The sequence below is a fragment of the Cajanus cajan genome, chromosome 7, assembly GCF_000230855.2.
Source record: "Cajanus cajan strain Asha chromosome 7, NIPB_CcT2T_4, whole genome shotgun sequence".
In the NCBI taxonomy this organism is placed as follows: Eukaryota; Viridiplantae; Streptophyta; class Magnoliopsida; order Fabales; family Fabaceae; genus Cajanus; species Cajanus cajan.
Genome location: NC_138523.1, coordinates 46,392,731 through 46,405,066, shown reverse-complemented (window position 1 = coordinate 46,405,066; position 12,336 = coordinate 46,392,731). Strand labels below are relative to the sequence as shown.

General features: G+C 34.8%; 1 protein-coding gene across 1 annotated transcript; it reads right to left on the bottom strand.

The window, feature by feature from the left end:
- Window positions 1-1,498: 1,498 nt before the first annotated feature.
- PKP-ALPHA (Pyruvate kinase family protein) lies at window positions 1,499-10,032 on the bottom strand. Its single transcript, XM_020371969.3, has 6 exons — window positions 9,367-10,032; window positions 9,179-9,269; window positions 8,877-9,070; window positions 5,190-5,311; window positions 2,727-3,205; window positions 1,499-2,172 (listed from the first exon to the last, which is right to left on the bottom strand). Exons 1-6 carry the CDS (start codon window positions 9,868-9,870, stop codon window positions 1,871-1,873), a joined length of 1,692 nt encoding a protein of 563 aa, XP_020227558.1. The 5' UTR covers window positions 9,871-10,032; the 3' UTR covers window positions 1,499-1,870.
- Between the last annotated feature and the right edge of the window lie 2,304 nt (window positions 10,033-12,336).

Here is a 12,336-nt window from a genome sequence, read left to right as displayed (position 1 = left end):
GGGTAGTATTGACATTATGGCCTCATCTACATATACTATGCACCCACTTGTGGCATAATTCATCTATCAATTTGATTTTTTGTTTGCTATATATATTGTGGTCGGGCACATATAAGAAAGGAAAAAATTGAATAATCGTATTCTTTATCCATCCGTATTATGCAAAATTGTAGGGAAAGTCTGATTAAATATGAGGGGTAAAGAATGTTGTAAAGTAAGCATTACATTGTGTAAAAGCATGGACAGTGTGATACGAGTTTCTTGGAAGAATAATTTTGTTGTCAAACTCGAACCTTGTAACAGTTTCTTCGTGAATAGGCTAACTAACGCGTATCTGTTTACGATTGAATCGTTGAGTGACTTCGTGGCGTGCATTCTACATGCTTTTGCCCGCAAGGAACCAACTAAAAAGAAAAAGAAAAAAGAAAAAATGAAGTAAATGAGATACTACTCAAAGCCAATCATAGACAATATGAAAAATGAAGAAACGTTGCTTTGGTAAAGCTACTCGTTTTCTTTCCTCAATCTACTGTAAGGACTTACATTCATCAATAACAGTAGGAGGTATCTATCATACAACTATCACCCTATATTGTCCAGCAAAGCAACTACAAAAATCCACCATCAGGTGCATACAGAAAAGTTGCACCATTAATACGCTCTGGACCCAATTTGGGCCAACCCCCAGCCCAATACGATCCTCCCATTAGATGGCTCAATAAAGCCCAACTACAACCCAGTATAAATACAGTCTGACATGATGCCCTGTCCAGGCTGTCCTGACTTGTATTGACCACCATGGCTGTTAAAAATGCTGAACCGTGTAAGAACTAATCTGAATCGAATTGGAAAATTTTTCATGGTGAACTATACTGTTTTTTCAAAATTGAATTGTGCTATGACCCAAACTGAACTATTTGAATTGAAACTTTTTTTTCATTGGTATACAGAAGATTGAAAATTGATTCAGTTTTTATAGTCGTTTGGGTTGAATTTTTTATAAAAATAAACCAGTTCAACTTTTTGTAAAAATGATTTAAATTTTGTAATTCAATTCTATTATCAAATAAATCAGGACCAACATAGTAATAAGGAATTAGAATAATATACACAAAATCTTATATTGGAATCTCACCATCATTATAATTTTATGAATTAAAAAAAAAAGGATTCAAATCAATTCATTCCTATTGACCGGGACACACCATACTGTCACCAATTTCAACTGATTGAGCCCCAACACCAAACTACATCAGCATGGGCATCCTCACCTGCTATTTACAAAGGACATGATGCTCTTCAAGTACATTGTCATCTACACGTTACACATGCACATTGTTAGAAATTTTCAAGTGGTCGTCACCGCTGTCTTCACCAGTTGAATTTAAAACAATTTTCTTTTTCACAGTTCGAAATGCCGCAAGCCAATTTCCTTACTCAACTAACATTGAGCTTGCACAGAACAAATACATTGAGCCTATCTAACACGGTTCCATAATTATTGGCGACTACTGTGGGATCTTTATTGAAACTTACGTTTTAGTCAATATTGAAGTAGCAAGCTAATACAATGATATAAAACAACACAAAATGAAGATGTGCCTTACAACTTAAAAGGGTTACTATTGCACTCTATATTGCCTCACTCGATAGGAAAAAAAGATACCTAGAGCTTCAAGTAGTATGCATTAAAATAAAGAACTTCACGGCGATAACATAAACTCCCAAACTTTAGTTGCGTCCTTTAGATTAAAGTGACAGAACGACAGAATTCATTCACGCAGTCTCGGCCCCAATTTAAGCACTGTGGCAGCATCTCCAGTTTTGAACAACCGGCAATGTTGGCTTTCGGTAGAAATGAAACATGTTCTCAAGGAACATTCATCACTTGTATTGACTGCAACATATCTGAGACAGCAATGACAAGGTCACCTGATTTGATCAGATTTCTGGCCTTAAGCAATGAAAATGTTCTATTAAGATTGCTCTCCATATCATCTGAGAAGCTCAGGCGGAAAGGTATCAAGCCCCACTGGAGATTCAGACGCCTACGCACCGATGGAGTGGTAGTAAAAGCAAAGATTGGGCAGTCAGGACGGCAACGTGACAATAGAGATGCCATGTACCCTGTCTTTGTGTACACAAAAAGCGCATCCACCTCTAAATTATTGGCTGCCAAAGTTAAAACTCAGATTAACAAACACCATCAAACAACTAAAAAGCAAACAAAACTGAAAATTAAAAACAAATGAGCTTTTGGGAAGAGACTGAAAATTATGAGTGAAACAAGTGTGATAACCAGTCGGTAATCATAATATGGTGTTTCAGATATGAAAACTATGAACTGTGAATTCCTCGTCAAATGATATCAATGATTATGAACACATTGAACAGAATAAGCCTCTTTTATTATGGAAACAAAAAGAAACACAATACTGAAGTATTATTAAAAAAGATTTTCAGCATATATGTTTCTTTAAATAGAAATTCTTACAGATGGTTGAAGGTTCATTACCTTGATCGTAAAACTTAACAATTGGATAGTAGTATAGCAACCTATAAAAATAATTTAACTTTGAAATTTTTAACAGTATAGACCGATGCAACAAATCAAATCAAATATGCAACAGTAAAACTGTAAAAGTATTAAAAATAAATGTAAATTTAAATTATAAGATTAAAAAATAAGTAAAACAAAGCAAGTTTAAGGCTTGAGGGCAGCTTACCCATTTTAGCAGCTGAACTGCAGATTTCTTCAGATATTTTTTCTGAAAAATAAGACCCAACTGATGGGAGCAACATAGCTTCATAGCGTTTCTGTTCCCTCCACCATCTCTCAATTCTCAAACTGACACTCCTTAAAACAGTTAAAGCCTTCTCAGGGTACTGGCCCATGGCTGATTCACCAGAAAGCATCAAAGCATCAGCTCTTTGCCTAACTGCTTCAGAAACATCTGCAACTTCAGCTCTTGTAGGTGTAGGGTACTCAATCATGGATTCAAGTAGCTGAGAGGCAACAATGACAGGCTTGTTCAATTGCCTGCAAAGTTGAACAATCCTTTGTTGAGCAGATGGAACCTGTTCTAAAGGTATTTGAGCTCCCAAGTCTCCTCGTGCCACCATAGCCCCATCTGCTGCTTGAATGATCTCCTCTAAGTTCTTCAATGAGTCAATACTTTCTATCTTTGCAATGACAGAAATGTCACTGCATCACCAGATTCATCACATTACAGTATGTTAATCTCACTCCCAATATCAGCATATTAAAAAATATATATAATAAAGGCAACAATTAAAACATAACATAAAATTGTTTGGAGTGTTAATCTTAAGAGGATTAACATTAAAAGTAACATTACAGAAGCACAGAACATTCATTGCTTTGTCCCTGAACATGTGTTATGTGCAGTATTTTTTGTCAAGAAACCAGAGACCACATTTTTGTGTACTGATCTGCAGTTACTTTTCTTTACAATAAGCTGATTGAGATTTTTAGAGAATACTGGTATCTTCTAATGGTTGACATCAGTTCCTCTCAATTCATTTCAGAGGTTTTCGCTTGTGAAAAAAGGTTCAAATTGTACATTTTTTTGTCTTTGCAGTTCTTCGGTCATGGAATGCTAGTATTTTTAAGGACATTTATTTAGTTGTTTGGCTCTAGACTTGATTTAGGACCTTGGTTGTCAATCACGGGTTGTGCTACTATAGTGGCATCACATTGGTTTTTAGTGTTGTGGGCCTTGCAGCTGCTATAGCGGTGGAAATCATGGTGTTTCACCTGACCTGAGCCACTATTCCGAAGCCATCCGAAAACCTAAATATGCCCTAACTTATTAATGTTGCAGAGGCAGGTTTGGTTAGGTGCATTTCAAAAGGGTTTGGAAGAAATATCAGCAAAATTTTCCTGTGTCTACTCATTTTCTGTGCACTCTCTTCTCTATGACCCTATGCTAATGTGCATCTCATCAACCATTGCTCTCCATTAACTTCCCATCCACAACCTGGTGTTTTACGGCAAATTCCTGCTCACTGTCCACTGACCTGCTTTTTTGGCAAAGTGCTCTATTTGCCCTTTTGTTCTCACTTTCCACGTGTTGCTGATGTTCTCGCCTTGTAGCTAGCTTTTGTACTGTGGTTCTCCCAAGGTTCTCATTAATTGCTATAGAGCCTCCCATCATGTCTCTCAACTGCAAACAAGTGACACATGGTGGTGACGCTGGGATTGCAGTGTTCACCTGGGACTAGTCAAAGGAGCTAGTGCACAGCCAACCCGCATGAGTGTCGGGGTTGCGGGGCGTCGTGGGATGTTAGGATCCAATTGCAAGATATGAGACTTGAGTCCCACATTAGAAGTATGGGGATTCTAGTGTGGGGATTATAACACCTTGGGCTCTCCAACTATAATAGCTACCTTTTGTTGTGTGGTTCTCCTGAGGTTCTTATCATAGCTTTGCGCTTTGTTTTGTTTTCTTGAGAGGATGTCTTATCCTCTTTCTTTGTACTTTTCTCCTCTTTAATAAATTTATTGTTCTACATACTACTGACAAAAGTAAATGGAATAAACACCAACAAAAGGAAAAGAAAAGCACAGTACAAATAATGAAATGATGATGGGTTTAGCTGCGCATACTTGATACCAATGAATTTAAAGGAGACAAAAGAATTGAGAATAGGAACCAGAGAAAGGATCAGAAACTCTTGGTGTTTTAAGGGAAGGCCCCTTATACTTTTTGGGTTCGGGTAAGGTGATGACCTCTGGTGCCTCACTGAAATTCATGTGGTATTCAACCCAAAAAGAAAGTTTCATTGAAGGTTCAAAAGGCATGCCAAAGGCACTGGGACAAGAAGCACCAGAAGGGTTAGAGGCCTCTTTGGTGTTTGAGGAAAAGCCCTTTTATCAGATGCCCTGGTTTGGATAAGTCACTTGCCAGAAAATCTAACTGATATGTAGGTCCAAGGAAAATGATCAAGGCAGTCCCAAATATTGAGAGATAGACAGAACGATAGATTTGGAGGAGACGATACTGAATCTGATATAATTCCATAATTCATATAGAACTTTGTAAATGGTGCTACTTGTTAATCTAGTATAAGCATATTTGTCAATGGTGAAATAATAATAGTACTAGAAATGATATGTTGATAATAGTTTTAATAAGAAATAAATAAATAAAAAGTTCAGCACATACCTATCACGAGATCGTGCAGCAATATAGCTTTTAAGATGAGTAATAACCTCAGCAGACTTGACAAATGAAATTGCAATAAAATCAACACCCTCAGCAATACCAAAATCAATGTCTAACCAATCCTGCATATGGAAAATCAGATAAATAAATTACATTATTGCGGACAGATAGTCTTCTGATCTGATTAAAGAAAATTTGGCATCAATACATGAATCGCCTAAAATCCAACATGCATGGTTAATAGCATAAAGCCCTCAAAATTTGCATGATAATTATTAGATTATAGAAATCACCACAGTTCCACAATGCACCATGATATATCTTGCCATCACCATATATAATGCAAGGTTCAAATTTTAAGATCTTGGTCATGGCCTTTTCATCAACGTGAACCAAGATCAATGCAATAATAGTCTACACTCTACATGTTTCCCCAAAGCCTACAATGGGTGGATAATAGCACAAAATTCAGTAGTCAATTTTCCGTTGGTGATACTGCTAGGGTGGAAGGGAAGGGAAGGAAAAAGTGGTTCAGGATAGTTAGTGCAGTTAGTCAGGTACATTTAGAGTGAGTAGCTAGGGGATCCGATATATAAATTGGGGGAATATAGCTCCAATTTTGGCTCTTAATCCACCTGTCATAGACTGGTATATCCAGGTCATACTCAAGCATGAATTGCTTGAGCACCACCTTCACAAACTCAAACCAAGTTGCTTGAGGGTTGCAATATTCCGTCAAAGCCACCACTTGAAAGTGCAAGCTCTAGAGCCTTCACAGCCGTTGATAGCCTCTCTGCTTTAAGTGTTCATGCTGCAGCAAAGTACTCCTCCACCTTGATCACCACTAATGTGCTTTACTTCCTTCAAATTCTGCATTTTTCAATCTTCTACAATATCCTTGTTCCTCCTGTTCTTCCTTCCTCTTCAATGCTCAAACACCTTCCAATAATTTTCAAGAATTTCAACCTCTCCATGCTTTTCCACTTCTTTCATCCTTGAATCCAGTACCCAGTACCACAGCTCCTGACTGGAGCTTTGAAACCATATGATAGGAGAAAAATATTATGTAAGAGAAAAATACTCAGATAACAGGGCTCTGATTACAAGGGGAATTTACAGGTATAGAAACTGAAAATGAAATAAAACCAATCACAGAAGTAAAACTTCTATGCCCTGTGGCAACAGCCCTACTAAAACTATCTAAATGATTGCCTACCTCTCTCATTTCTCTCCCTCTTCCCTTATATCTAAGGCAGCATCTAACTTTACCACATGCTTCCTACACTTGTTGCCACTTATGCAAGTTTGTTATAGCCTAAATAACTCACTCTGTTACACTTCTGACATCCCATATAAGACTGCCTAACACACAGTTTAGATTTAAAAGCATTGGCTCTGCATGATATAACTCTTCTAAATTCCTAATCTCTCAAAACTTTTATTAATAATAATAAATAAATAAAAAGCAGTCCAGACAAATGACTTAAGAAGTCATTTCTATAAATAATTTGTCAGGCTCAAGAACTCACTGTACTGATCTAGAAAATCATGCATCAATTCAAGACAAAGATCACAAATTCTGGATACTTAGGGTGTGTTTCGGTAAACACTTCAATCAAATGCTTGAATAGTGTTTGTCGAGTAAGTGCTTAAAGTTGACTCTATAATCAAAGAAGAAATAGGGTCAAACTGTTTTCATAAAGGTGGTAAGTTATTTTCATAAGTTACTTTGGAAAGCAAATTAAGCTGAAAATAGATTATGGACATAACATATCATAAGTTATCTTCTTAAGTTCACCCAAATTGACACTTAAACAAATATTTATGTCATAATATATGTCCAAATAAGCTATGTAAATAAACTCCTCCAGACACACCCTTAATCAAGAAAAGTGCTGCTTACATGACATGCCTAGAAGTAGAACCAACACAAAACTATAGAATTCAAAAAGTTCAAATTAAAACAGAGTGCTTTTGAAGTATTTCACTCATGTCATGTAAAAGTGAAAACTAGGAAAGTATTAAATAACTAAGATACTAAGAACGAATTTACCCAAATGAAAGCCAAAGCTTCTAAGGGGGCAAATCAACCTTTACGTATAAAGAATGAGAAAATGTAATATATACAAACTTGTTATGGGATATGAAAAGAAGGCAAGAGATTCAGACCAAGAAAACTGTATCAAGAATGAAAGAAAAGTTTTGGATATTTAGCAAGGAAGATCAAGGAGTTACTGCTACAAGGTACTCAATCAACAAGATGCAACAAAAATAGACTTGCAGAACCAAAACTAGAGAATATCAAAGTTATACTTTTATTTACATAACTTAAGAATTTGATTTAAAGAGAGGACTGGAGAAGATGGACAATGGCGTGCAGCTGAACAAGAATTTGAGGCACTGCTTTTCAATCAATAGGGATTTTTTCCCTTTTTTTCTCTGTTTCCCATTTTGTCTTTGTACTTATTAGACCCATTTGTTCTTACCTCACTCTGAGCTATTGGTAGAGTGTCTCCAGTGGCACACAGTGGTAACAGTGAGCTATAAGAGCAAATCAACAAGCGATGACAAAGTGTGACACTAATGTGAATTTCGTTGTTTTGAGTTTGTTGGTTTCTTTTATGACAAATGTTTTCACAATAATATAGAGATAATTTGCTCTGTTTATGTTCTCTGTAATGTACTGTAACTTATGTATTTTTATCCTTCATATAATTTTGTCATTTTTATCATATGAAATATGAAATGCTAACTTCTTATATACACTTATCAAAAGAATTTCCTACAACAATACAATAGGTGCAAGGTTTGCAGAAACGGTCAACTTGGGTCCACTACTTTTTACCTTGGCATTAAGCATACAAGTCAGCCAGTGGCACATGTAAGAGTCCATGCGCATGTCTTTTGCAGAGACAGGGGATTTGGAATCAAAGAGTTTTCCTTTTTAAGCAGGGATGATATGGAATACATGTAATGCAAGTTAACAATGTTTTGGAAGTGAAAATTCGGAAGTATATTGTTCTGTAAGTTGCATGGTATAGGTATCTTGGATACAACATACAAAGTGATGGTGATGCCAACTTTAATTATAATTTATGGTAGAAAAGTGCTTATCAAACTTATGGAACATCCTATTCAGCAACAATATAACCAGCAATGCTCTATAGCAGTGACTAGTGAGAGTTGGACGATAAAGTGTGAACAAGGGCATAGAGTTGAGAAACATGGTAAATCCTATTAATGAGAAAAAGATGGAAACATGCCTAATGTAGTTCAGCCATGACTTTGGGAGAAGAAGACCAGCAAAGAGCAAGACTCAAATGAGAAATTTTGATCAAAGTTGAAGATTGTACAATTAAAAGGGGCAGAACCAAACCTAAGAAAATTTTAAAAGAGAACCATTTAAAAAAAAAAAAAAAACTCTTTATTTGGGTCAGTAACCAAATAAAAATTACATTATACACAATAATAACTATAAAAATTTTGTATAACTTGAAAAAATCGTGATTGCTGTAGTTCTAGGGGCCTATGTGCAGCCATTGCTCCCAATTGTGAACTTGGATTGCATAACACAATAATGGTAATACTATAGGCTACAATATTAGCAAGCTTTGTTTGTTTCTTCGGTGAATTGGAAGAAATTAGCAATAAAGATATGCAATGCAATGCAAGTAAGGAAAAGGCAACCTTGGAAGAAATTGTAGGAAGCATAGCATTCCTCTCTCGCACTAAGCTACCATTCCTCCAGAATGTGAGATTGGCCCTGGGCAGCAACAAGCCAGGATCAGTACACCTGCACTTGACATCCGGTCCAATTTTCTGAATGACCTCAAACCTAACCATCCCTCCATCCACCAAAAGCTCATCCCCCACTTTCACATCTGCCACACACATTCCATTCCATTCCATTAGAACAAACAACAACTAATAATGTTTGGTCAACACAGTGCGTGAAAAAAGAAATGATGAAAAGGTATGGTGAAGTAAACCTTCAGCGAAGCCTTCATAATTGACATTGATGGTGCGTTGAGGGAGAGGCGAATCGAAGGCCCTAACACTGAAGGTCCAGATCTCACCGTCCTGCAAGAAGAGGTGATATGAGAGAGGGAAAGAGTAAGAATATGAATATGAATATGAATATGAATATGAATATGAATATGAATGTGGAAATGAATACATCGGCTTTGGCGGAGGAAGCGCCACCGAGGTCACCCATGTGAATCTCGCTGCCTTCGGTGTCCATCATGATGGCGACGGCGAAGCCCTTCTCGTGGTTGAGGCGGCGGACGCGGTCGATGACGGTCTTGTGCCAGTCCCTGGTGCCATGGCACATGTTGAGTCGGGCCACGTTCATGCCTCCGACGGCCAGGGCCTCCAGCTGCTCGAACCCGCACGTCGCCGGCCCCACTGTGCACACCAGCTTCGTCCGCCGCGTGCTGCGGAACCCGTTCTCCTTCAGCTCCGCCTCCGTCACGGCGTCCACCTCGATGGAGGAGGGATCGGAGGGCGGGGCGGGGGCGCCGTTGTTGTCGGACACCAGCACCGAGGCGCGGAGGCTGGGGAAGCGGCGAGCGAGCGAGAGGCTCGGGGGCGGCAGGTGGAGGCGGGTGGGAATGGCGGCGGGCGGAGGGGTGAAGAGGTGGAGGGAGTGCGAGAGTGAGAGTGAGAGTGAGAGTGACATGTTGGCGACTGAATTGCGTTTGCGATTGAAGGTTTGAGTGTTGTTATTAACGGAGTTGCAGCTGTCTCCACCCCGCTGCGGAAACTACGAGGACTGCTCTCATAATATACGCTACTAGTCCTCACTCCTCATCACACTCACACCCTAATTTTTTATTTTCCATGTTCTCAATAACTATTTTTCTCTCTGTTAATCATGCTTATTTCAACCTAAACTACTCAACTGAAATATGTTAGGAGTCACTTGAGATTCATACTTTTTTTACTCTCTATGAAAATCATGCAGTGTTGAAACATAACGTAAAACAAGCATACTTTGTCATAAGAGAAAAAGTTTAAGAAAATTACTTGCATCACTTTCACAGAAGTTTTACTATTATGTAATTGGATTTTGTAAAAACAATAAATGTGGAGGTAAAAAGGAAAGGTTCGAAAGTACAGTTTTAATAATAATAGACATGGGATCCAAAATAATTATAAGAGTATGTTTGGTAATTAAAAAAATTATATATATAGGAAAAGTGTGTAATTAGTAAATGGGAGTGTAAATAGCAAAATTATCTTACAAAATTTAAAATTAAAAAAAAAAAGTTATAAAAAAGTGATACATGATTTGATCTTCTAAATAAACATAACAAAATATTATCTAAATATAATCACGATAATAAGTAATTTTCCCATTAAAACATTCAAATATTTAGAACATCAAATACATCTACCATTACCAATAATCTCAAATGGTGAAAATTAAAAATATTTATATTTAAATTTAAAATAACAGTTTTATATACATGGGATTGAATACCCAATAAATTAATATTGATAATAGATAAATTATCTTAAAATATAATTTAATAAACCAATTTTGAAACTAGATCGGGATGTATTTTAAGATAATCTTAATTATAATGTATTAATATTATTTAACTAATTAAATTTATCTTAAAATATAATATAATAAGTCAACTTTAGAAATACATTGTGGATGTATTTCAAGATAATCTTAATTATAATTTACTAGTATTTTTTAACTAAAAAAATAAATATATGCATAGTAGGTCATTAATTAAATTGCATGATTTGTTTATAATTTTACATTGAAGATATAGTGTAAAAGTTATATTTGAAATACAAATAATAAAAACAAATGTTAGTTTGATAAATCCTTTATTTTTTAAAAAAATTATATGTACACGGGGTTTATCCATCACTTATTTAGTTCATTCAAAAAAATCATCCAAATCATATCAATTCATATTGAATTGATGACATATTCAATTGATAAGAGGCTCGAGTTAACTAGATTATCAATTCAAGTCAATTATTACAATATTACATGTATTACATATAATAATACAAAACATAATTATCATAAATAATATTTTTTTTTTATCAAAATACCTCATTTTAGAAAATATTATTTACGCTAAGTTAGTTAGCTTATTTAAGCTTATATGTCTATTGATTACCTAAATACTTATATGATAAGTAAATAGATTTTATAACATGATATACTTTAAAAATGACACAAAGTATAATAAATACATATATTTAATAACCACACACTATCACATGATAAATACATTTTAATTTATAATAGAATTAACTAAAAATAACTAAATCAATTACTTTTAGCAGTCTTGATAATTTTTTCTACATTACTTATAAGCAGGACCATAAATATTATAATGGGTAGTAAGATAGATAGAAAGGATTATAGATATTTATACTAACAAATTATTAGTCTAATTTGAATTAGACTTGATCTTTTTAAATATATTTTTGAGTTCAAGTTTTGTAAATAAAAAATGTAATTAAGAGAGAAAATTTTACGACTAAAAGTAGTTAGCTAAATTTTTTATAATAATTAATTATTAGTGAAGTAAGTGAATACTTCAAACCTATGACAAGAAAAAAATAAATTATAATGAGCATTTATGATGTTGGGTTGTCGACGTATAATTATCCAAAATTATCTTATCTATCAAATTTAGTTCTTTTATTATATATTATCCTTGGTCTTGTTTTTGTAATAAATAAATAAATAACTAATTCATTAAAATAGTTAAGTTAATTAATTTTATTTGATAATATCATAAATTTAATTTTTATTTCAAAATTATTTATGATATCAAATAATTTTAACAATTATTATATTTAATGTCATTTAAAGGTAATTTATTCCTATAGGATGACTTAAATTGTTAAAAGGTCAATAAATGCTTTCAGAAGACAACGAGTAAGTGTCTTATTAGTGTATTCCATAATAAATTTAGACTAGAAATAATGCCAATAATACATTTTCAGCACACCCATTTTTATGGGTTTAAATTTAATGAACATCACAAAATCAAATGAGAAAGACATAATTTTTATTTTATTTTTTTAGTAAATTTTAATTAATTAAAATAATATATTTAAAATAGTTTAGTAGAAAAAACATCATTAACATTTCTCTTAAAAGTAT